At 39.2% G+C, this 27,324-nt stretch overlaps 2 protein-coding genes across 2 annotated transcripts in view; both read right to left on the bottom strand.

Moving 5' to 3' along the window:
• Nucleotides 1-1,765, bottom strand: part of LOC117679893 (sodium/hydrogen exchanger 9B2) — a 28,125-nt gene extending 26,360 nt beyond the window's left edge. The window contains exon 1 of the mRNA XM_034442194.2: nucleotides 977-1,765. The gene's annotated coding sequence lies outside the window, so the exon portion shown is untranslated. The remainder of the gene's footprint in view (nucleotides 1-976) is intronic.
• A 3,324-nt stretch (nucleotides 1,766-5,089) lies between these two features.
• On the bottom strand, nucleotides 5,090-26,153 carry BDH2 (3-hydroxybutyrate dehydrogenase 2). The gene is made up of 10 exons (XM_034442198.3): nucleotides 26,071-26,153; nucleotides 23,794-23,919; nucleotides 22,496-22,574; nucleotides 18,816-18,912; nucleotides 15,286-15,394; nucleotides 14,616-14,676; nucleotides 13,202-13,315; nucleotides 12,373-12,431; nucleotides 10,532-10,624; nucleotides 5,090-5,278 (listed from the first exon to the last, which is right to left on the bottom strand). Exons 2-10 carry the CDS (start codon nucleotides 23,863-23,865, stop codon nucleotides 5,225-5,227), a joined length of 738 nt encoding a protein of 245 aa, XP_034298089.1. The 5' UTR covers nucleotides 23,866-23,919; nucleotides 26,071-26,153; the 3' UTR covers nucleotides 5,090-5,224.
• Nucleotides 26,154-27,324: the final 1,171 nt, after the last annotated feature.

A 27,324-nucleotide genomic window follows, 5' to 3' on the forward strand; every position in this document is an offset into this window, starting at 1 on the left:
CTTAACAACTGCAATGATTCACTTAACAGCTGCAGCAAGACAGGTTGTCAAATGGGACAAAACTCCCTTATAACAACTGTCTCACTTAAGCACCAGAAATGTTGGGCTCAATTGTGGTCATCAGTCGAGGTCTACCTGTAATCTAGGCACTCTTAGGAGGGTACATCTGAAGTCTTGGACAGCGGGAAGTGACAAATACAGTAGTGGCCAAAATTGTGGAAACCTTTTGGGAAAAGTGTATTTTTTAAAACTAGCTAATAACACCACTTTCTTTTGGAAAGATATATAAAATTATATATCAATGGAAAGATAATTTAATCAAGAATGAAGTGCAATAACTTTTATGAAGGATTTGCTATTAGAATAGCAGTTACAATATAAAGAAGAAACGTGAAACACGTAGAAAAAATGAGATATACAAAAATTATCACGTCAGTTAATAGTTGGGTAACCTTTAGCATGAATTAAGGCCTTACAACGTCTTCCCATGGAGTGAACCAAGTCTTTTAGTTCTGCAGCTGTTATAATGTGAAACCAAGATTGAATGATTGCTTCTATTAACTGGGTTTTATTGCTGGGTCGCTTCTGAGTCTGACTAACAAATTTCTTTAGTCTGCTCCATAGCTTTTCAATTGGGTTAAGGTCTGGGTTATTCCCAGGCCATTCCAGCAGTGGAATATGATTATCTCGAAACTCCCCCCCAAAAGTGGTGTTATTAGCCATCAAACCTCAAAAATACACTTTCCCCCAAAAGGTTTCCACAGTTTTGGCCACTACTGTCCGTCTTCCCACTCGTGAGGAGTGGGCACGGGCGAGTCACGTCTCCAACATCTTGCTCTCCATCTCGATGCTATAGATCGATTCACGAGCAAGGATGGAAACAGCGGGGACCGAAGTAAGTAGCTCAGTGATGCACCACAGTGAATGTATCTGCCCGGTCAGGATAGCAAGAAAAACTCTTGAGATTAAAACCTACCTAGTCCAAAGCAGTTCTCGGAGAGCGATTGATCCTTTTGCAGGAAACCTTCAGAGATTACAACGGAGGCGGAGGCTGATCCTCTGGCTCTCCGCCTTTGTCAAGAGTAGATGAACCGTCCCGATTGTCAACCCATTCAAACCGGGCGGGTGAAAAACCCGCAGCCGCAGGTTGCAGATCTAAGTGCTTGGGCGCCGATGCCTCCTAAGTAACCCTTCGCCTGGTTCCGCGGTCCGAGGTCGAGCTGTCGATATTAGTAACGCTCCCCTCCCTTCTGTGTGGCAAAGGGAGGAGGAGCGGCTGGGAAGAGCCTCTCTGCTGGCGAGGAAAACATGAGCTGTACGAGCCATGGCGGCAGCCCGCGCCAAGAGGGAGATTTTTTCCCTCACCCGGGTTAAAAGGAGATCCGCTTCTGTTGTCCCGAAACCCGCCGATCCTCCCGGAGGATCGAAAATGGGAGACTCCCGGCGGACTGTGTCATTTTTAGACCACGTGGTTTCGGGGGCGCCAGCCAGCGTGTTGCTCCACCGGGGTTGAGAGTAAAACAAAACACATTATTGTACACGGGACGGTGAAAAGCGGATGAGGAAAAACGCAACGAGGATACCCGCGTGGCGTTCTGGAGCAGGCCTGCACAGCGTGGTTTGTGGCACAAGCCACCCTCGCTGCGTCGGCAATGGTGATCATGCGGTACACGGGTATTGATAAACAGCCCTGGGCACGATCCAGGCCAAATTTAAACAAGTAATTTTGCCGCTTGGTATAATGCCAAGCCGCTGTAATACAAATATACAGTACTGGCCAAAATTGTGGAAACCTTTTGGGAAAAATTTATTTTTGAGGTTTGATGGCTAATAACACCACTTTTTTGGGGGGGGGCAGGGAGTTTCAAGATAATCCTATTCCGCTGATGAAATGGCCTGGGAATAGCCCAGACCTTAACCCAATTGAAAATCTATGGAGCAGACTAAAGAAATTAGTCAGAAGCAACCCAGCAACAAAACCCAGTTAATAGAAGCAATCATTCAATCTTGGTTTCATGTTATAACAGCTGCAGAACTAAAAGACTTGGTCCACTCCATGGGAAGACGTTGTAGGGCCGTAATTCATGCTAAATGTTACCCAGCTAAGTATTAACTGATGTGATAAATTTTGTATATCTCGTTTTTTCTATGGTGATAATTTTTGTGTATTTTGTTTTTTCTACGTGTTTCACTTTTCTCCTTTATACTGTAACTGCTATTCTAATAGCAAATCCTTCATAAAAGTTATTGCACTTCATTCTTGATTAAATTATCTTTCCATATTTTTATGGTATTACTCCAAAAAAAAGTGGTGCTATTAGCTATTTTTAGAAAATACACTTTTCCCAAAAGGTTTCCAGAATTCTGGCCACTAGGGTTAGCTGTGTTAGAGATGACTACAGCGGATGTATTATTTGTAAAGATGCTTAGTGTCTTTCATCTGTGCTTGGTCATTGCTGGGGATCTGCTGCCAAAAATCGTAGGCTTTCACTTGTGCTTGTTAATTTTCCTACATTGGAACTGGATACAAATGGAGCATAAACCAGTGAAGCTTATGGTATGGATAGAAAGGGAGAAAGTTTCAATACTTCAGGTTGGTATGCTTGCTTTCAGAGAACATGTGGGCCGTGAACATAGCATCCAAGGCAGCCAGCATGGTCCATTATAACCACTTTATTACTAGCATTTCTCATGGCTGCAGTATGCTTGAGAACTGTAAATAAATCAGAATATTCTTCTGATTTCTTATAATCCGAATCCTGCTGCCAAGACAAAGTCCTGGTAGGACGGAAACAGGATCTGATCTCAAAGTATCCTTGCCAGGTTAAAGCATCCCTTACGTACAGGTGTCCTGGGTATACTGGAGTTCTCATCCAATTGTTTATTGAAAGCCTGAATTTGTATTGTAGAGCTATTCATTTAGCTTAAACGAATCAGGCATCCAAACAGTTGCATCCTTTGTTAAACTGCACTTAGATCTATACACTCTTTGTCCTTTATGTCCGTAACAAAATTTGTACATCATCTTTTCTCCTAATTCTGCTCGAGAATGTAATCATTTTGTTCTGTTTTATTTTATGTTGAAATTCCAGGTGCCTGTTGTCTTCTTAAAATTCACCTTGGTATCTTCAAAGTGCTCTTATTTAGTACACACACATAAATTCTTGGGTCCTTTTCTTGTGTTGTTACAATAAAGGTTAGACTAGTCCATGGCTAAAGAGTGGCATACTACTATGTCTTTAATAATTTGTCTTGAAAACCTTATGCTAAGAAAACAGAGCTTTATTTTAAATGTATTTATAAACTTCTAACAGGAAACAGTGGTGCCGCAGAACTGTATATAATCAGCAGAAGGCAGGCATGGATGGTATAGAAAAGCCAAGTGAAAGTTTATCTCATATGCCCATTTTTAAAAAATGAACTTGTATTAATACATTCATATGTATGATCGAATAGTCCAGGAAAGTGGTTAGATTTAAACACTATAAATATATCACCATGCTATCTTTTCCCTAATGGAAATATCCTGACTGTTCATCTCCTTCAGTGTTTGTATTTATTGTAAAACATTGCCGTGTACCTGTTTGTCTATTGTAAGCAGAGAGAAAGGCATTGTGGTTGCTTGCCATTTAAAAATAAAACGTGAAATCTAGGTGAGTATTCTGGCACTAACGTTTGGCAACTGAAAGAATCTTGGACTTGAAAGAAGCAAAGAGAAAAGGTTGATTAATTTTTTTCACATTTCAGAGAAGTCTTGCGGCTGGCAGCATCTGAATGATCTTGTCTGATCTTAGAAACAAAATACCACCTAAGGCAGTGATGGCTAACCTTTTTGCCATTATGTGCCAAAAGCAGGGGGAGCGGGGGGGGGTGTCGCATGTGTGCCCACACCCATAATTCTATGTGCCCCCCCATGCATGTGCGCACGACGCCCCTGCGCTCCCCGCACATTTGGCACACAACGGCACGGTGGGGAGAGCAAAAAACGGGCTTTCCGGTCCCATTGGAAGTAGGTAAATGGGCCATTTCCGGCTTCCAGAGGGCCTCCGGGGGGTGGGGGGGGCAAAGACTGTTTTTGCCCTCCCCAGGCTCCTAGAAAGGCTCTGGAGCCTGGGGAGAGTGAAAAACGGGTCTTCTCCACCCCCCAGGCCCTCCCAACCTGTTTCCCTGCTTCCGGTGGGCCCAGAAGGCCCAAAAATCAGCTGGCCGGTGTGCACATGCGCGCCGGAGCTGAGTTCATGTGCCCACCAATATGGCTCTGTGTGCCACAGGTTCGCCATCACAGACCTAAGGAATACTGTGGCTGTAATCTGGACTTGAAAGTAAAAAAAAAAAAATCCTAGAGGATGACAGTGGCAATTTATCTGAAAAACAATATAGAAATGACCAAGTTATCAGAAGTCAAATGTACTGAAAAAAACTACCATAATTTCACTATGAAGTACTAGGGCCTGGTGGCTCAGCAGACTGATAGCATTGTGATTAACACCAGCTGTCTGCAATTACTGTAAGTTCGAATCTCACCAGGCTCAAGGTTGACTCAGCCTTCCATCCTTTCTAAGGTGGGTAAATTGAGGACCCAGTTTGTGGGGGCAATAAGCTGACTTTGTATAAATATACAAAAGTATGAAGGCTATTGCTTAATGCATTGTAAGCCACCCTGAGTCTCCGGAAAAGGGTGGCATATAAATCAAATTTAAAAAAAAGTAGTATATATTTATATTTTATTCTATTTATTAATTATTTATTTCCTTTATTATCTTGATAAAATTCAAGGTGGCAAATATACCCAATACTCCTTTCTCTTCCTATTTTCCCCACAAAAACAACCCTGTTAGGTCATCTGGGCTGAGAGAATAGCCGGCTCAAAGTCACCCAGCAATCTTTCATACCTAAAGTGGAATGAGAACTTAGTTTCCTGGTTTCTAGCCTGGTGCCTTAAGCATTAGATCAGGCTGGCTCTCTACACCAAATTGCCAGTCCAACAATAGAAGAACTGGCTCAAATGATGTTGGATACAACTGCTTAAAAAATGAGCAATAAATCTATTGTGAACAGTCTTTTAGAAATTGATGGATTAGCCTCTATCAAACACTTGTATGAATTTTTATTATGATAATTAATTTGATGATTGTTACATGTTACATGTGCACGTAGTTTGTCCTTTTTATCTTCTGGGATACTGAGGACACAAATTTGCAGGTGAAATATCTGCAGAAGCTGGTCATATGTTCCATCCACCATCAATGATGCATTCATTGCCAGTCATGTATGATGACTAAATTTAGGAGAAAAAAAATAAGTTAGAAAATAAAAACAAACCTGGCATTCAAATGATAAATAGCAATCATAGAAATAAATGTTAAATACTAAAATACTTCAGAAATGAATTTGATTTCTAATATAATAGAAGGAAACACTAATAAGATTTAATCCACACACTGATAATGTGGTTTAATTGGTTTTGAACCTAGTAATGAACTTCGGTGACTTGAGTCCAAATGTTGCAAATTTCATTGCACTCGCTCCTCTTCATGTTTGTCTGGATCATCAAACTACATATTTAATAAAAATCTACAACTGAAGATTGAAATCTCTGAAAGAAATTAAGATAAGCTTTGACCATCTTGCACTGTAATTTTGAAATGATTTTCACTTTGCTTCTGTAAATACTTATTTTAAATAAAAGAGGAAGTTAATTTTCATTGTATCTCAGTATTCTGTCCTTCGTCATAAAGCCATCTGTGGGAAAAAGTTCCTAGGGATCCATTTAGAAATAGAAAAGGAAGTGAAATAAATTATGTTGATAATCGATAACATTTTCTTTTACCCCCATTTCCCTATTCATACAGTTCTTTTTTTACAAAACCAGTCTGGCTTGGAATATAATTTGATTATAGTTTGATTCAGTGCCTGACATAAACTTGGTACAGTTGTTAAGGTGTTGGCCTCGAAACCAGGTGATTGGGAGTTCTAGTTCTGCCTTAGGCATGAAAACCGGCTGGGTGATTTTTGGGCCAATTCACCTCACAAGATTTATAGAGCAAATGGAAGGAAAAAGAAGTATTGGTATGTTCACTGCCTTGTGTTGTATATGAAAAAAAAGGATGGGATAATAATCTAAAACAAAGTGGTGCTTTGTTTTTTTTGGTACCATCAAATCTGTGTCAGTCAACTACCTGGACCAGTTCCTGCAGTTTTCTTGCAAGATTTTTAGAAGAGATTTGCCATTGCCTGATTCTTTGGGCTGAGAGAGAGTGACTGGTTTATGGTAACCCATTGGCTTTGGGCCTAAGGCAGGACTAGAACTCATGATCTCCTGATTTCTAACTTAATGCCTTAACCATACAACCAAACTCTATATATAAGGCTCTGGGTGATGTACAATAAAATATTATAATATAAAATCAATACATTAAAAAAATAAAAATTCAAAAGAGGCAAAGATATTTAAAACATGTATTAAAAATTACTGAAAGGCGAGAGGGGGCTTCTCAAGGTGGCAACCAGCCCCATGGTTAGGTTCTCCTCTGGGCTCCCCATGCAAGACCGCAGAGCCATGTTTTCACAAGGCCAGCAAGGTGGGGGCCTGTTTCATGTCCGGGGATGGGAGAATGTTCCACAGGGCAAGGACAATGGCAGAGGAGGTTGTCTTCCTGAACCCCATCAATTGCAATCATTTGACTAATAGGGGCTGCAACATTCCTTTCCTGTCTTGATAGTGTGGGATGGGCAGATGTAATGGGACAAAAACAGTCCTATAGGTAGCTTGGCTATGCCATGTAGGTCATAACCAACACCTTGAATTGCATCTGGAATCAAATTGGCACTCTGCAGGTTTACGGAGAAAAAGTGTTACATGCACCCTTCTTTGGGCGTCCACAATTGCCACATTCTACACCAGCAGAAGTACAGTATTGGCACAATTTACCAAGAGGGTGATAAAAACTGCTGGGCTAATAATTCCAGAAACTAGCCAGAAGCACAACTTAGAAAACAAATATGCACAAGTGTGTTACATACATGGTGTATCCTCATGCAGAACACTAAGGATGGTAAGAGTTTGGAAACCTCCCCCAAATGCATAAAATCGTGAAAACTGTTGAGGGTTTTTAATTGCATTTGTTTATATATTTAACCATCAACCTCTTCACTCTTAAAATTGCTTCTGGCAATTTTTGTCAAACTGGACAAATGTTCACGAATAAATGTACAGAAATAAGAGTTTATGCCGATATGGCAGACTCCTTTACATACTCCCAATCAGGGGGATCATCCAGTTTAAAACACAAAATAAAAGACTGTAAGCCACACAAAAGAGAACATCGAAGGATTCACTGCAGCAATTAATTTGCTGATTCCACCTTCTTACCGAGATTGGTTATGGCTTGTCTGAACAATGAAGCATCACTGGCAGAGAGTCATATGCCAGCAGCAATATGGGAGGGGCACTTGAAAAGGCAACAGGGAGCTCCCCAGCTTTGAGCCATTATCATTATGGCCATTGGTTATGGCTTCAAAATATCTAAACTGATCAACTAGCTGAAAACTAGTAAAACACCTAGAGCCATTTCCACTGGGTGGGCTGAATAAATCTTTATTGGTGGGGACCAACCTTGATGTCTACTGACAGTTCAACTAGAATTCCAAATGACTGGGACCAGCAATATTTATTGTGATTTTGATGAAAATTAACAGAGACCACCCAAGCAGTAAAATCTCTGGCAAACATCTACACCTGGAGCTGTTACACAGGTGAGACTCAAAACGCCTCCTGCCAGAGTAATAAGATGGTTTTAGAGCAGATAGAACTGTAGAATTGATCAATGCCTCATATTTAAAGCTGTTTAGCGTTTTTAATTCAAGGGCACAAAGTTAGTCTGAAGCACCGACAGCCACGTAGAACGTAGCGTATGATAAAGGCGATGCCAACCAGATTTTGAAGCAAGCACCTAGTTATAGGCCACAATGGGCAAGCCCTGATTGGCTGATGATTTTCTGCAAATAGGGCAGAGTTGGGGGTAGACAGGGATACAGCTGCAAACAGGGGTCTGAGAAGACCCCTCTGTAAGAAAATCACAGCCACTGCTCTTAGGAAAATAGGAAACTCTGCTGTCGATATGCATTTAAACTTCAAGCAAAGAGAAAAGCAATAGGAAGCTTCAAACAGACACCTACAGACCATAGCTAGTTGTCATATATTCATTCTGTGTTACTATTCAGTCTAGAAGCCAATGGCAGTAGGTGGAATTTGGAACAGAGGAGGAAAACTTTCCCTGTTTCATTGTGATGGACTGGGTAGGAAAGCATTAAAAATATTTGAAGGAAAATACTATTTGGTTTCACTGCGAAAATAGTTTCATGTTTAAGGAAATCTGTTTGCCAATTGAATCTGACTTATCCCCATGTACTATGGGAACCCCATGTAATCGCTGTTATAATGTTATTTTTAATGGTGTTAAAATCCTATACATAAATCCCAAAATATTGTAATGCCGCCTTGGTTGATTATGGGATGTAGCCATATAATGCAAAATTTTACAGATGAATTATTTTGCATTTCAGATAGATTTAGATTGTCAAATATTAAAGTATTTTTTCCCAATTGCAATACACAGGGTAGTTGGTGCCAGAATTAAAACTACTATTTGGCTGAAGAACACATCCTCTTTCTTTAATAACCCATTTTGCCTGGTATTTATTGTGGCAATAAATATGTGCATGACATTTTTCCAGTGGCACATTTACCACATATAGCTTGATTTATATTTCAAGGAAATAAGGGCTGAAGTTCACTATAACCATTATGTCCCATACAGCACATGATTTTTCTATTAATATAATTCCCGCATATATCATACTTCTTTCATCTTCTGAAAGAAATTTGGAACTGTTTTCAGATTTTGGGGGGGGGGGATTATTAGTCATGCAGCCTAATGTATTTCTTAAATGGGACTGTAATGCAATAATACATAAGGACATTGGTGTGGATCGAGATTACTGTGCTAATCATTATGCTATTAGGGGCCTCAGGCTGAACTGGTGACTTTATGCTACTATTAAAGTTTTATTAATATTAAAACTGCTAATTGCATGAACCATCTTCTGAATTTTAAATTTGGCATTAAATTAGGAGTGGGAAACTTGTGGTACTTGATAACTGAATTAAAGTACAGTTTCCAGACCTCTATAGGTTATGGTAAACATCATAAATCAAAAATCAATATAAAAACCAAATGAAGCTTCACATTATAATGGTTCCCCAACACCCTCACAACTGGCCATATAATCTGAGATGGCCAGAACTTAGAACCAGGGGTGAAATCTACTTACCTTCCCTACCGCTTCGGAAGTGCGTGTGCGCATCATGTGTGATTTTGGAACCTCTGCACATGCGCAAAGCCTTCTGCGCAAGCGCAGAGGGTACAAAACAGGTTATTTCCTGGTTAAAACCAGGAAGTAACAACGTCCGGGTGGGTGGGTGGGAGCCTCGTGCTGAAGCCGCTACCAGTTCTCTGAACCACTACCGCCGCCACTACCGGTTTGTCAGAACTGGTGCGAACTAGTAGCATTTCACCCCTGGCTAGAACTCAGCAATGTCTGGAAGTAGATGGCTTCAGATTCCCTATTCTTGGTTTCCTATTCCTTGACCTACAAAAATCAGGACAATAAAAGTAAATATTTAAGAAAGAAACTCTAATATAAATCGGATCTTAACAAATGGTACAATGATAATTTGGGATTCAGATTCCATTGCACATATTTGCAGTTATCTATACAGGTAGATCTCATCTTATGAATGTCATTAAGCCTGTAATTATGGTGATAAGTCAATGAGTCATTAAGTAAGTCACTATGTGACCATTTCCAATTTTATTACTTTTTTTATGGTAGTCTTTAAGTGAACATGGTGGTGGTTAATTAAATACATTTTATCCAATGACCATTTTTTGCCAGAAACCAGCAAAAAAAATATAAAAATGTAAAAAATCATGGTCATGTGACCATGAGACGCTGTGGTCGGCTGGTTGCCAAGCACCCAAAATGTCATGTGACTGCTGAGGACAGCCCTCAGAACTTCAAAATTGGGTCATAGATACCTTTGGGGGGTTTGTTGTAAAGAACGACGCCCAAAAGTGATTAAGCAACTTGTCATTAACCAATAGCAATAGCACTTAGACTTATATACCACTTCATAGTGCTTTACAACCCTCTCTAAGCAGTTTACAGAGTCAGTACATTGCCCCCAACAATCCGGATCATTTTACTGACCTCGAAAGGATGGAAGGCTGAGTCAACCTTGAGCCAGTCAGAATCGAACTCCTGGAGTGAGCCGTTAGTTAGCCTGCAGTGCTGCATTCTAACCACTGCACCACCATGGCGCCATGGCTCTTACCTATAATTATTTATAAAAATATCTCCTATATATTTTATATATTTCTTCTTATAAAATCCCCATTTTAACAGCAATCTCTTAAAACAACAGGAAGGTTCTATTTCAAACAACATATGGCTGATCCAAGAAACTTACTTCATCAGAAGCCAGATACACAAAGAGGTGGGCAATTTCCTCAGCGGTACCCAGTCTGCCCATCTTCTGCCTGGCGAGAAAATCTTTTAGTGCCTGGGGGGGTGAAATGCCATTGGCAGTAAATATTCAGCCCTGGAGTTAGGATTTTTCATCATCAGAGGTCACAGATCAGCATTCTAACACTCCCTACAAATGATCTGATGAGGGTCAAAATCTTATGTTGCTTCCAATATATTATTCAAAAAAAAAAATGTAGTACACCTACAAAATCTAGACTGCAAATTAACGAAGTTTAATTATGGTAAAATATTGCATGGAACATTTGATACATTTGTTCTTTGGTTAAAAGAATAAACAATATCAACTCTGAAATAATTTGCTAACTGAAATAGCATAGAAAATAACAGCTGCATCCTTCAAAATTCAAGATGTATTTATTTTAAAACATTTTCCAGCTCTCTTTCTGAAACATCTTCTCAAGCATGTAATACTGTACATCCATAGTGCATAGATAAATACTGCAAGGTCTAGAAAATAACAGTATACAATGTTATCACCAGGCACAGTAGCAAATAATTAGCATAACCAATGAAACCCACATAAATTAAAAACTTATTTAAATGGAACAGGTCTCTAGTGCCTGTTCTGTATATCCAAAAAGATTAAAAGGGCCAATTATAAATCCTTTGAGACTTTAAAAAGTTATCTAGCTTATTTTGGCACTTGTGGGAAGATGTGCCATTAGCACAGCTCCTTGAGAAAACTGTAGTAATGATTGGCTGAGCTTTTCATGATACCTCATAGTCAGCATATTGAAAGCAACCCCTTTATTCTAATGATGCAGTTAGTCTAGTAGGCCTCCATAAAGTCCTATAACAGAAGAAGACATCTCTACCACCATCATAGTATAAGAATTTGATCTCGGTTGAAGACAGTACTATTACAAACATGCTGTAATTCTGTAATGATATGGAATGGCAGCTCAAGCAAATCGATTATGTTTTCCTTTATACCAGGAAGAGTGCTGTTACCTTCCCACCAAAGTGGTACCTATTTATCTACTTGCATTTGTATGCTTTTGAGCCACTAGGTTGGCAGGAGCTGGGGCAAGGACAGATGCTCACCCCATTGTGTGGAAGTTGGGTCTTGAACCTGGGCTGCCAGCTTTCCAGCCAATAAGCCCAGCATCTTAACCATTGAGCCACCACGTCACCCAACAGCGCCCAACAATGTTCTGTGATGTCATGCTGGCCACGACTGTGGAAATGTCTTCAGACAGTGCAGGCTCAATGGCCTTGAAATAAGATGAGCACCACCCTTTATAGTGGGCAGTGACTAGCAGAGTAAAATCTGCAGGGACTCCCTTTTCCTTTTTTAATACCATGAAAGGCAGCATACACTTTCCACTTTGCTGTGGTCTTCTTGATCTCTCCTCTTTGGCCACCTGAAAGGCTGATTGTCAACTCATCAACAACAACTACCTATATATTTGGCTTATTAGATCTATCTAGAAGAAAATACCAGGAAGACTCTAAACTAGATTTCTGTCTGAAGTTTCATTTCTTGATTATGTTTTGTATGCTACCAAATACATCTGGGCTCGTGGCGGCCTATAATTAGGCATATAATTAAGGAAAACATTTTAATAATTGTCCTATTTATTTTTCCAATTGCACTTTGTTTGCCTTTTCAAATGTCCCACTGGATGGTAACATGGTGTCTTTGCATAGGAACTTCCCAGCAAAAATTCCTGCAAATATTTGGGAAAGTCTTGTAGAACTAGCTGCTATATGTGTTCCTTCATTGTGCACTTGTATATTATAATAAGATGCATTATATACCTGTTCTGGATCAGGTCTTGCTTGGATTCTTTCCCTTAGAGAAGGAGTGTCAACAGTGCCTGTAAAACATAAGAAAATCATAATTAAAAATGACACCACTCGGTTCATGAAGAGAGATGGGTCATTTTCTAATTAGACTCTTGATGAGGTTTAAAAAAAGTACTTATACTATAAATCAGATGTAGCTGATACATTGTAAGCACATAATCCAAGGGTGAAATGTAAAATTTGTTACTACCGGTTCTGTGGGCATAGCTTGGTGGTGGTGGGGTAATGTGACTGGGTGGGCATGGCCAACTTTAAAAAAAAAAAAAAAAACTTTTCAAAGCATTTTTTCTAATGCTTTGAAAAGCCTCTGACGATCAGGCAACTCAGCTGGGATCGTCAGAGTCTTTTCAAAGCATTTTTTTTATCACCTCTTCGGCCAAGAGGTTGCAGAAAAAATTGCTTTGAAAAGCCTCTGACGATCCCAAATGAGCAGCGCGCTCATCAGAGGCTTTTAAAAAAAACTTTTAAAAGCATTTTTTCATCGGAAGAGGTTGTAGAAAAAATGCTTTTAAAAGTAAAAAAAAAAAAACCCCTCTGATGATTGTGTGGCTCAGCTGGGCATGGTGGGGGTGCAGGCGCAGGGATTTTTGCTACCGGTTCTCTGAACCACCAGCCACCATCGTTACCGGATCGGATGATCCGGTCCGAATCAGAAGCATTTCACCCCTGACATAATCCCTCAGATAGTAGAGATCTTCAACTTTGAGCTACAGTTTGAATTGTTTTGCACAATTATGAAGGACAAAAATAATCAAAACAGAGATTGTAAAATATTGCATACCAGGACAAACACAGTTGCATCTGATTCCTTTCTCAATGAAGTCAGTAGCTACAGACTTGGTGAGGCCAATAACTGCTGCTTTTGAAGTACTATAGACAAATCTATTGGGAGTACCTGAGGGAGAAAGGATTAGCAATCAGGTACCTAACTAAAGCATATTAAATAATGAAGAGAGATTATGTTCCATTCAGTATTGGCCCCCATTTCCATAATGGCTCTTTTGAATAGTCTTGAGCTGCTCCAGACATCTGTTTGGTTATCTTTTACAAGGAATATTTTGTAGATGGACCAATTCTCTGCTTTATACAAATTTCTGCATTTTAATTGTATGGACACATTTCTATTTGTTTTCTCCCTTTTCCTCCTTTTTCAGGAAGGAAACAAATTACATTAATTCTCAGACAGATTTTAGTTGAGAATTATCAGGTCTGTAGTTGAAAACTACACATACAAATGTTAGCTACATTTTTGTTGTCCATCTTTTCTTTTTCAATCCATCTTTTTCAGTATTTTTCGCACTATAAGATGCTCCAGACCATAAGATACACATTAGCTTTAGAGGAGGAAAACAAGAAAAAAAAAATCTGCCTCTGCCTCCCAGCATCCATCCGGTATTCATCTGGCTAATGTCCTTGCAACAAAAAGCAAACAGCCTGATCAGCTTCAGCATGTTATCGCAGCCCCCCACATGGCTCATCAGGGTTCCACTCTGTTGCACCCACCACCAGTCAACTGAGATGAGCTGCTGCTGCTGGCGGAGAACACTGGAGCCTTCACTGCTGATTGGAGATTGGATCGGTCTCCTGGAATACCACCAATCAGCTGTTCTAGGTGGCGGGGATATCTGCTGCCTATTGCCACCATCACCGTTCGCCGCCACTGCTGATCACTGCCACCGCTACTCGCCACTGATCACTGCCTCTATGATTGCTGCCAACAATTGCTGCTGCCTATTGCTGCCGTCACCGTTCACCACTGCTGCTGATTGTCGCTGCCGCCATTCACTGCTGATCACCGCCTCTGATTGCCGCCACTGATTGCTGCATCAGCTGATCGCCGCCGCTGATCACTGCCATTTGGCACCGATTGGTGCTGGCAATTGCTGCTGCCAAATGGTGGTGCTGGCAATTGGCAGCACCGTTTGGCATCAAATGGGGGCAGCAGTGATCGGCAATCACCGCCACCTAGAACAGCTGATCGGTGGTATTCTGGGAGGCCGATCAAACCACCAATCAGCTGCTTGGCAGTGAAGGCTCCAACGTTCCCCAGCAGCAGAGAACCAACCCCCCTCCCCCTGCCACAATATTCGCTCTATAAGACGCACAGACATTTCCACCCATTTTTCTACTGTGAAAAATACGGTATATTTACTTCCTTTCATGCTAGATTGAACCAGTTGTTATCAGCTACTAACCTTTGATACTGGATACCACAGAAGACATGTTGATAATGTTACCAGATTTCTGTTCAAGCATCTGTTTAAAAATTGAAATGTTAAAAGCTGTAATTACTTAAGTATCTTATTTTAAAATGTTTTACAAGTAGAGATTTAAAAGTACTATGTAATCTGAAGAATGAGTTGTTTTCATGTACAAGAATCATAGAAGGCATAACAAATACTTGACAGAAATGCAAGCTTTTTCCAGCTTGGTATACTCCGCAATTTTCAAGTACAAATTAGGTAATTCTCAGCCAGCATTTTGATTGAGATTCATCAGGTCTGTAGTTGAAAACATATGAGAGTCCAGGTTCAGAATGACTAACCTACAGTATATGTTTTTGGTTTAATCTCATAAGCTTTTGTGCCAATAATCACAGACTTTTTTTATCTCTGCTTCTACTAGCTTCAGCCACCATGGCCAATTGCAACACATTATGAAATTTTTGGACTGAAAATATGAAAAGTATCAACTGCTGCTGCATTACAGAATTATTATGAGGATTCCAGATATCCTTCCAAAGTACCAAGGTTGCCTACCTCTATAAAAGATAACATATATTAGGGTGCTTAAGAACATTTCAACTTTCAACTTTCTTTTGATCTTACCCAGTTGCTCTACAGACATGAGAAGTCTCAATCTTACCTTAGGCAGGAATATTTTGATCATGAGATACATGCTACGAACATTGACTTCCATTGTGTAGGCCCAGTCTTCTTCCTCACAGTCCAAAATAGTCCCATGATGAACAAAACTACAGCGGAAGAAACAACTGTTTTATTTTACTTTCTGAAGCACATAAACTGTCAAAATGACAGGATAAAACCATAAATTAAAAATTCAGGGCAAGTCCTAGTATGCTGAAATCACTGTTGTTTCAGAACTACAAAGATGATGAGTTTGCACAACATGTGGGATCCACAAAGTGGACAATCACATTTACATTTTCTGAGAAGTGAATTTGTATGTATTGGCAAACACACCAGCACAAAATTGACACTGCAGAGGTGTCATGTTCTCTAATATACATATACCATATTTTTCGGAGTATAAGACACACTTTTTTCCCTCCTAAAAGAGGCTGAAAATTTGGATGAGTCCTATACTCCGAATGTAACAGTGCCCAAAATGGTACCCAGAACAGCTGCTGCCTTCTCTTACCCCTTCTGCACTTAGTCACTGGAGCTCCCTCCGAGGATCAGTTGTTTTTCAGCCACAACCTGAGCAAAGCGATCTTCCATGCTTTGCCTGCTTTTCTAATTGCTGCTCCCTCTGACAATCAGCTGTGCTTTAGAAGCACAGTCCCAACCAGCCTCAACCTCAAAACCAGCGAGTGAACTGATGTGCTGGGACTAGCCAGATTAATACTTGGTAGGCAGAATTCCCCCTCACCCCCATTTTCCTCCCCCAAAACTAAGGTGTGCTTTATACTCTGGTGTGTCTTATACTCTGAAAAATACAGTAATTAATTACAGGAGGACATATAATTAATGGCAGGAAGCTTTGGGACTATGGCAATGAAGAAGGGTTTGATATTCTCTTTTCCTGGGTTATTAATCAAACTGACACTTGTTCTTATTTTTATGCAGGTTGTTTTGAGCTTTGGAGTGATATTTCAATTCAACAAGGTTTTTGAACGAAGTACCATTGAAAGTGAATCAATATCGGACTTCCGGTGGCTCTGCGATCGCCAAACGGATGCTCCTTTAGGAGCTCCAGCCCCGTGATTTCGTTAGCCGCTAGAACAGCGAAAACCAGCTGTTCAGCGGCTTGTAAATCTCCCCCTGGGAAAAATGGGGAGAGAAGAGCCGAAGGGTCTGGGTAGAGCTCCCCTAGACCCCCAGGTTTGTTTTTTTTTAAGCCTGGGGGTTGCAGGGTGAGCTCCCTGTAAGCCCTTCATTGCTCTGAATCCGGGACGAGTCTGCTTCATGCAGACGAAGGCATCGCGTCCACACCAGCAACACAATTTTAAGGATTTAAAGAATTTGGATTTTGGGTGCTGGCAGAGCAAATCAGGAGAACAAAAAGAAAAAAACGCAAGTAACACTTTAACTCCGTTTAAAAATGCAGAAAATGGCGCCTGAGGGCATAAGCAAAAGCTATTAGTGAAAGTGCTTGTTAATGCTTGTTAATGCTTGTAACATTGATACAACTACTGGATGACACCTAAGAAAAAGATTTAAAGTGGAAGCGGCATGGAAAAGAATTTGGTACTGACCTCAATTAATTTACATCTTTACACTGTGTGGAAAATAGTTGGATTTGTCGATCTGATAGCTGGATAAATATAAAGTGAAGACTGAAACATGGCTACATCAGGGCTGGAGGATCACTGTCTGGTGAATCAGCAAATTCTCAAGTTGTGACTGTAAACGTTTTTCAAGAACTCTTAGACTCTTTTACCTCTGCTCTTTTGGAATCAATTGAAAGAACTTATCCAAAATATAGCTTGGAGAATTATAATGATCTGTTGGCTGGCAAACAGGAGGAAATTAATCAGAGGATTTTGATTCGGGAGGACAAAGAGGCTGTCAGAATTGAAATGGAGCTTGGCACAGTTGAAACACAGGTCTTGACAGACGCTTCCACTCAATTAATAGAAAAGCAACAAGTAGATTCTTTATTGCAAGCTGATAAACTTTATAGCAATAATTCTTGACTTTATAGACAAAGGAATGAACTGATTGAGCATACAAGTAAGAAGAGTCAAAATGGGGGTTTTAAACCAGAGAAAATGATTTCAAGAAGAGAGCGAGCTTTCAACATACATCAACCTCAAATCAAAATCCAAAAATTTTCGAAAATAAAACTAGGGAGAGGAGCAATGTTGAAAGAATTATTGAAGAAGAAGGACTGGAAAAAATATAGAAAGAAGGCAAGAATAGAAGATTAAGTCTTTTTGGGGGGAGGATTTTTGTAATAAATTGAAAATCTTAATTAAATTGGTATTTTTAAAAGTTATTCTAAGACAATGATATAAAGGAAGTGCTTTCTTACAATTAGTTTTGGATATAAAAACGATTGTTTTTTAAAAGTTATGGAGGTATTAAAATGGTTAATTGAAAATTTGAAGGATATCTTCCTGCAGGTTTTGAAATTTATATTTTGTGAAATGAATTAAGAATGTTTCATTGATGTATTAAGAGATTTTTAAAATGTTCAACAGAAGATTATAGTATCTTAAAAGGTATATGAGAGGGAATGTTTAAGGTTTTAAAATGTCCAATTTTATGAAGGATTAAAGAGGATAAATGTTAAATTTAGAATCTTATTAGGGAGTAATGCTGAAAAAGAATGGTGTTTGAGGGTATGGAAATGGAACTTATCCATGATTTTTAATGTTTGTAATATTGTTAAATTATTGGATTACACATCAAGAAAAAGGTCTTTATATTTAGGAAGAATGAATATAATTCAATTAATTTTGAGAATTTATAAAAGGGAGGTTGATGAATTTGAGTAAGGGGAGTTAAAGAGTGTGTGGGAGTTTTGAATTTTGTAGTTAGTTAGTATATTTTAGGTTATGTTTGTTAAGTGTTATACCCTGTTTTCGCTCTGGGAAGTCGGGGTGGGGGTGGGGAGGGAGGGACAAAGGTTGGGTTGGGATAAAAGTGTTGAATAGATAAATGTTTTAACAGAAAAGTAAAAGTGGGGGAAATGTAATAATAAATGAAATGATAATATTAGATATGATAAATATTGGAGGAGTAAGATGGAAAAAAGATGTATTCAGATGATATATTGACTGATTGATTATATATTGTATGTTTGTTTGTTTATAAAATAAAAAAACTTTTTAATTAAAAAAAAAGAAAGTGAATCAATATCCAGGAATGAAATGTTTCATTAGACTTCCATGCTATCTTGATCAAAGAGTCTAAGATATGCACATGCGCAAAAGACCCATAAAGCAAACTGACCTACTTCCATGTGGCAGTTCAAAGCAAATCAACTTTTCCAAATCGAAGTGTTGCTTCAAATCAGATGAAATTCAATAACCCAAAATGAAGCAATATCTGGAGCGGGATTGCAACCAGTCAGGCAGCACAAGTCATTAAACCTTGCATTGCTAAATCATCTTTGATTTAGATTATTAATAACCTAAGTGGAAACAAAAGCCAGATTGCAGGAAGGAGAAAGATTAGAAAAATACTTAAAATCTGGCAACATTTTACCCGGCAATATTGCACAAAACGTCGATTTTCTTCACCTCCTTGGCCAATTTTTCAATTTGTTCTTTGTTGGTGACATCGAGCACCCGGATCTGAATGCCTGTTAAAAGAGATCAACATAATCTATGCTGTGATGAGCGTGTGTTATGTTCTCAAAATTAAAAAAGCAGCAGTATTACAAAGGTGAAAATAGGGAGCCACACAAGTAAAGGGACTATACACTACTTCCAAAAACAAAAGCCATTTCATGAATTCAATTTCCATTCAAACAAGAAAAGGTTTTGGCCCATGTTAATTTAGCAAGGCAAAGTCAAAGAAGAAGGGGGACAGACAGAACCAATTCAAAATATTCTGCTGCCTGAGAGAAAAAAACAAGATGGCCCCCACTCAATTTTCTTCTTGCAGAACCAGAAAGATTCCTAAGAATGGTTCAGAAATACAAAACCCGTTTTTCTTTCTCTCCCCCAATAGGGCAACTGTTCTGCCCCAGCTACGGACTCCAAAGAACACAGCACACACAAAGTTTGTACAAAACTTAAATTTACTAAAATAACTCAGTCTTTTCCAAAGGTTGTTAAGAAACTTCCTTAACAGCCTACAAGAAAACAAAGATAAAGTAATCACAATCTAGGTTGGCAGAAAGCCCAGAAGCAATTCAGAGATCCAGATATGAAGGAGAATGAACTTAAGTTGTTCCCTACAACTAGCTTCAGTCGGCGTTCCTCCTTAAATAGGCTAAGGGAGTGGCCAATTAGCCCCAAGCCTTACTCTCGAGGAGACCTCCTCCTGAGGAGCCACTCCTGCCTTTTGGCAGCTCTGCGCGCCCATGCATTGAGAAGAGGCTCCTCCTCTTCGTCCTCTTCACTTAAAGGAGCTTCTGGAGGTTCTGAAGGCCCTGGCTGAATCCCTGCCTCTGGCACCACATCTTCTCCAGTCTCCTCATTGTCTGACTCGGGTGCCAGCTGCACAGGCTGCTGGCGCAACACCGCACCAGCCTCCTCGCTGTCAGAATCAGCTACAATCCGCACAGGCCGCTGACGGGCCACAACAGCGACAGAGGGGGAGATGTCACGCCTACCCTCTACCATCTAGCAACCAAGATGTTTGCTTTATCTAATGAAAGAGAATTCTTGGAGGCAGGTATGTTATGGAGAGATAAGAATTGGGACCAGCCTTTGCAGACCTATTCCTATTTGATAGTCACATGTTTAGGCAAATTCCTGAAGCAAGAAGAAAAAAAAGATGTCTTTTGACATCAGCACTCTGCACGATATTGGAATGAATGAATGATGAATGATGAATGGATGGATGTAGAGCAGAACTGTCCATACTTTCTTATCACAGGAAGTAGCTCTGCACAGAGAACCCAAATGTTACTGATGCTGGTTCTCCTTCTTTGAATTATGAAGAAATAGCAACCTACAAGCTTTAGCCTGACATAGTCCTTAACATTAATTTATCCCTGGAAAGTTTTCTTTTACATGAATCTATCTCTTTATGAGATTGCCTACACGTGTGATACAAATAGTCCTCCACTTATAACCATTCATTTAGCAACCACTCAAAGTTACAACGGCACTGAAAAAAAGTTACTTATGATTGGTCCTTGCACATCACCGTCTCAGCATCTCCACAATCACGTGATCAAAATTCAGGCACTTGGCAATTGGCATTTATTTATTAGAATTGCAGTGTCCCAAGGTTACGTATTGCCATTTGTGACCTTCCCAGCTGACTTACAAACAAGCAAAGCCAGTGGCACAAATTGGATTCACTTAACGACCATATGACTCACTTAACAACCATGGCAAAAAGATGGTAAGATTGGGCATGACTCAACAGTTGCCTAGCTTAGCAATGGAAATTCTGCTCCCAACCATGGTCGAAAGTCAACTATCTGTGTCAGCTTCTTTGAAAGCATACACAAAACATCATAAATGTTAAAGTTGTTCTGCTTTCAGTAACAAATTTACATTATTAATGTTTGACTTACAAGTTATTTCTGTTTGCTGAGTAACATTTTATATTCCAGCAGTTATAACCCAGAATCATAGACACATTTATATCTTCCACTGAATCACTGAATAATTTTCTGACTTATTTGGAAAATGTGGAACTGAAAATCAAATTCAAAAGTAATTGGACCACATTCAGCTGCCTGAAAAGGGACGCGGTGGGTCAGTGGCTAAGAAGCTGAGTTTATCGATCGAAAGGTTGGCAGTTCAGCGGTTCGAATCCCTAGTGCTGCGTAACGGGCTGAGCTCCCGTTACTTGTCCCAGCTTCTGCCAACCTAGCACTTCGAAAGCATGTAAAATATGCAAGTAGAAAAATAGGGACCACCTCTGGTGGGAAGGTAACAGTGTTCCGTGCTCCTTTGGCGTTTAGTCATGCCGGCCATATGACTACGGAGACGTCTTCGAACAGTGCTGGCTCTTCAGCTTTGAAAAGGAAATGAACACTGCCCCCTAGAGTCCAGAACGACTAGCCCATATATGCGAGGGGAACCTTTACCTTTACTATATTATTTGTGTTTCAGTTTTGTTACAGATGCCTGAATAAAAGCTTTTTAACAATAACACCGATGAAGAATAGGATATTAAACTTAAAGTCAGTTGAAGTCAGCTCTGAGTCCATTCAGGTTAACTACTCTGGAACTTTCTTGAGGATCTAGGAAAGGAAAGGAACGTCTGGAGAAATCAGAGGCAAATGAAGGAAGATTCATGATAGAGATACAGTTGACCTACATAGCTAAAAACAAGCCTTGGCAGCACTGCTAAATAAACACAAGATTGGAAACTTAAATTAAAATGATCTAATGGAATGAAGAAAACCTGAACTTGATCTGACAGTTCTAAACTAATGACATCTGACAATTACTGAGAACTAGGACTTTGGGAGAGTCGTTTATGATGGCCTTCTTCAATCTAAAGTTCAATCTTCTCCATCCACTATCCAAATATTTGGCCTTCAACTCCTAGAATTCTCAGTTAGCATAAATTCTGCTGAGGCAACTAGGATGTCACAGCCACACATCTGGAATGTGCCAGGTGGAGAGGGCAGAACACCCTCAGAACTTTTGACAACTGCTTTATTTATTTGTGACAGCTGCTCATTTCAGAACTTTTGACAGCTGCTCATTTATCCTCTCAAAATAGCCGGGTGACACATGAACAGAAGCTGCCAGAGATTCTTATCTGCATGGCAGCCTTCGGTGTAGGCCTTCTAGGCCACATAATAGAGCTATAAGAGAGAGGAGATAGCAAATGTGAAGGCCATGGTAGCTCCCTTGTTTTCTCATCTTAATGCTTTGCTCGTTGCCCAGAGCTATCCTGAATCCTGAGGTTTTACCCTGAATTCCCTACCCCATACAATATGAGAAAGAGCAACTAGTACTTACTATAGATAAGCCATAGGGATAAAACATAACAAACTTGTTTCTCTACTTGCCTTCTGTAGATGGTGGACTGGAAATTGGACCATCACAAGAATGAGGGATCACATAATACCCTTTATTTTTATTTATTTATATTTATTTATTTTGTTTGTCAAACATGTACAAGATAACAGATATAAGTATAAACATGGACATGAACACAGGAAATGAGTACAATGAAATGAGTATTAGAATAATTAATTTTAAGCTAAGAAACTAAGCTCTGGTTCTAAGTAATTCAAGGAATACCTGGATAACTTTCCAGTTCTCGAAGTTTGGACTCATTGATATCTGTAGCAATAACTTGAGCTCCTTCTTTTGCAAAAGCCTTTAAAATCGAAAATATGCATATATATGTTCATTTTTACAAACTATAGCCAAACAGATAAAAGCAGCACATTCTTTTTCTTGTATTTTTAATAGCAGTTGTGTTTATTTTAAATTGTTATCATGTTCTTCTGTGCATTATTCTGGGTTCCACTGGAAAAGTGGCTAACAACCAACCATAATAATAATAATAATAATAATAATAATAATAATAATACCACCACCATCAAAGATTACAGCAATTATATAGAATTATGCCTTACAAAATTGGTTAGGAACTATTTTTTTCCCAGAGTTCTGGCAACTCTGAAACTGCTATTTCTAATATATGTTCAGTGAAAAGTTCTGAAACTGCTGAAAAAATGATTTGCTGAAAAAAATAATGTCTTCTGCAAGCCATCCTGTAAACTAACAATCTACTTGATGTGAAAAATGACAGTTTTCACATCAGAGACCCCTGACCTATAGAGTCCTTCTCAGATGTTGGTGTTTTGTGGTGTTAGAGGTATTGTTGCAGGATGTAAGTTGTTCTGAGTAAAGCTGCCTTTTGCAATTATTATTATTTGTTCAATTTCTATAGCCGCCCACCTCAGTAAATGACTCTGTATATACTCTAAAGCCGGCCCTTAAAGTTTACTTTTTACAGTTATGAACGTTACGCCTATGGTAGCTTGAAATACCCACCTCTTAAATAAAAGAACACAAACACATACACAATACACTTTTACTTTAAAAAAGAATGAACTTATATATGTTACATCATTTGTAACTTCTCTAAATAAAGATTACTTATGGTGCCTATCTATGGACATGGGCACAGGGTTTTGGGGTTTTTATTTTTTGCAATAATATGAAAGTGATTTGCCATTGCTTTCTTCTGAGACTAATTTTTTAACTTGGATTCCAGCCAAGGATTTCTTTGGCCAAGAAAATCTGCCCAAGGATTTCCTGGGAGTCTCCCATCCAAGAAATAACCATGCCTGATACTGTTTAGCTTTTTCAAGCTCAGCCAGTCATGAAAAGTTGGCATCTGATTGTGATGAAACATAGGCAGCATGACTATTATTCTGATAATATTAAATCCTTTTTCTTCATGTTTTTATTTTCACCACTTCTTCCAGTCTTTAGCTTTCACATTTAAAAGGTACTTTTGTACCTGAAACTTATAAAATCAATTACATAACCCCATGATGATATTCAATAAATAATTCTGCACTTACTTTAGCCACCGCTTGGCCAATTCCTTGGGCTGCAGCAGAAAGTATTATTACTTTCCCCTCAAGCCGCCCCATTTTAGAAGCAGCTCCGATCAATTGCAGGGCCTTATGGATTGGTGTTGATTACAGCTGCAAGGTAACATATGTTCATTATATTGCCATTTGCATAGTAGCCCAATAGATCTCCATGCTTTTTTTGTACTTGTTATGATTATAAAGCTGATTTTAGAACTTAATTTACAAACAGATTTATTAGAGGGATACTATTAATATAGTAAGACAACTTTCACATTAACAATTCAGATCTTCATTTATCTGCACGTTATTTGAATGTTTTGAGTCTGAGAATGGGTTACTTAAGCATCTAATTGCATAACCTAATTCTTTTTAATATGAAGCAGATCACTCCACTCTTTAATCTGTAGTTATCTCCAAAAAGCACTTTTATGCTCACTTGATTTTGAATTTTATATTTGGCAAGGAAGTTTAAAGGGGGATTTCTAAGAAATAATAACATGCTGGCTGGGGAATTCTAGGAGTTGAAATCCTCACATTTTAAAGTTGCTAAGTTTGAAAACATGCTCTGAAGGGTTACTACTTGACCTGAGTCCTTGAAAAAGGAACAAAAAGAAGTACAATCTTTTCCATTGCGTTTCCTCAGAAACAAAACTGAACACAAATAATATAGTAAAGATAAAGTTTCCCCTTGCACATATGTGCTAGTCATTCCTGACTCTAGGGGGCGGTGCTTATCTCCATTTCAAAGTTGAAGAGCCAGCACTTTCCAAAGACATCTCCATGGTCATGTGGCCGACATGACTAAACGCCAAAGGCACACAGAACGTTGTTACCTTCCCACCAAAGGTGGTCCCTATTTTTCTACTTGCATTGTTTACATGCTTTTGAACTGCTAGGTTGGCAGAAGCTGGGACAAGTAACGTGAGCTCACCCCATTACGCAGCACTAGGGATTCAAACCGCTGAACTGCTGACCTTTCGATCAACAAGTTCAGCACCTTAGCCACTGCGTCCCTATTTAAATAATAACATTTCTTCAAATCTTCGCAAACCCCGTGTAACATCACAGCCCCCAAGAGTTCACAGACCACAGGTAGAAAACCAATGATGTACATTATACATAACTGAGATCTGCAGCATTACAGTTAGTCTTCCTGACTGAAAGCAACTTTTCAAATATTTGTGGCAGTTATTGATCAAAATGTCAAAGGAGTTTTATTCTTCAGATAAGAAAGGATGAGGATTTATTTGTTCAAAGAATGAGGCACTACAAGATAAACTGTTAATGGAATTATTTTTCATAAGGAAGAAACATCGACTTCTCTTAAATTCTGTCTCTGGTTTTAAAAAAACAAACCCATTTCCTATCCTTGCTTCATATGACAAAAGTTATTCCTCTCAAGTTTGCTTTTGCTTCAGATACCTGTTATTTTGTGAATCCTGGCTGATTCGCAGTATCATTAATTAAAGGCATTGAAAAACTTTTAATGAATGAATGCTCATAAAATTAAAAAAAAATTAACTCTCTCAAACTCTCGAGTTCACATATCCCAGGACCAGCCAAGAAATGCAAACTAATGTGGCAACATTTTTGAAACAATCTTCTCCAATCTGATGTCCTCCACATTCCCCCTCTCATAAAACCTTAAAAGAATGAACGTAGGAATGGAAATCTGATGGGACTGGGCTGAAGCAAGCTGAACAAAACTAGAGCTAAAGTTTCATGTTATTTCTGGTTAGTCAGCCTCCTTTAGTTTATGAATCAGCAGACACCGTAAATTGGATTGAAGGGAGTAGAGTTTAGTTAACAAACTATTAACCAAACTCTTATCACAGTGGGACAATGCGTTGAGCTCTAAATTGCTTGCATTTTGCTTGCCCCTTTGAAAGATCACGTGGGGATTTAAAATATCTACTTGTCTTTGATGACATGACACAATTCATTATGGAACTTAATCTTTTGGGATCTTTCTCACAAGACTGGAAACAAGGTTTCCATCAGCTCTTCGGAGAAAACGCGTAGATTCGGCATAAGGAAGTATGGGTGGATCGGTTTGCTTTGGCTTCCAATATCTTACACGGCAAAACCTAATGCAATTAAAAATTCTTTCAAACTTCTTTTTGTCTCAGGAAGTACAAAAAAAAAAAAAAAAAAAACAAAACCCAACCCCGGCAGCCAAAATTACTCTCGCATGCTTTTCATAAGTTTCTTAACGCTAAAAAGCAAAAACAAAAACAACACGACTGCAAAGAAGATACTCACCGGAGCAATCCAGCAAGGACTTTTTACCAGGAGGCGGGCTTCGATTTTCTAAAGCATGATGGGATTTGTAGTGCACTAGGTGGCAGATTTATTTTAGCGTTCCCGCACGGCAAGAGTATATACTGCCATCTAGCGAAGTGCTGATTTCAAACTTATTTGGTTGCATCGACGTTCATTGTTTGAGGAAAGCTGTTGCTTAATGAAAGTAGGAAAGAGGTGGATACCTGAGAATGAACTTCACCCCTCATACAGAAATGAACTCTCAGATGCCAGTTTAAAAATGTTATTCCCATTTTCTCCAGCCAGCCTTTTTCAAACTGTTGTATTCAAACAGTATGTTAGACTACTATCCCTGGAGTTCCCAGGCAGTAAGTATCCTGCTAGGAATTCTTGGCAGTTGACAAAATTAGGAGATGCAGTGTATCGTGGCACTGACATGTTCCCATGTCACTGTAACAAAGACACTTGTATACCTATGTCCTTATATGTAAACAATGTTTCCCTTTTTTTTTTGCATCACCAAGAGTGCTATTCCTCTTGATTTTCACGATAGCAACCTTCCTACAGTTTGCTAGATTCCTTTTACAAGTTCCTTAATCATTGCTCCCAAACTCTTTTAATACAATGTTTCTCAATCTGGCAACTTGAAGACATATGGACATCAACTCTCAGAATTCCCTGGCTGCGATTGCAGTATTGGAATATTTTTATTCCTTACCCAAGTCCGTTTCGGAGCTGGGATTTAAAAAAAAAAGAAGAAGTACCAGCCAACTGTATGAAATTGTTCCTTTATTCATCACTCAAGAAGGATGACAGCAAACTGTTAAATGTGTGACTGCAAAAGCCTCCTTCATCCAGCACAGGTTATATACATTACAATCAGCCCCTCCTTTACAATATCACCTCTTTACCCATTCACCAAATTCCATTCTCACATCATCCTATATAAGGAACTTCCTTCCTCCCATGCAAGACCTCATTAAATTTTCTGAGAATATATTTATCTAATGAAAAGCTATTTACAGGTTATCCAGCTTCCTTAGGTACTGTAAGCTACTTTCAAGGCCTGTGAAGAGTGAGAAGGCCAACTAATTTTAAAGAAAACAAAATGAGGCATTGTTTCTGAGCCTTAATAAGAGTGTAAATCAGGGGTGTCAAACTCAATTTCATTGAGGCCCGCATCAGGGCTGTGGCCGACTAGGTGGTGTGATCAACTGGGTGGGCGTGGCCAGCTTGACGCCACTCCCCAAATTG

Source organism: Pantherophis guttatus, chromosome 8 (genome assembly GCF_059756535.1).
Source record: "Pantherophis guttatus breed Tessera chromosome 8, ASM5975653v1, whole genome shotgun sequence".
NCBI lineage: Eukaryota > Metazoa > Chordata > Lepidosauria > Squamata > Colubridae > Pantherophis > Pantherophis guttatus.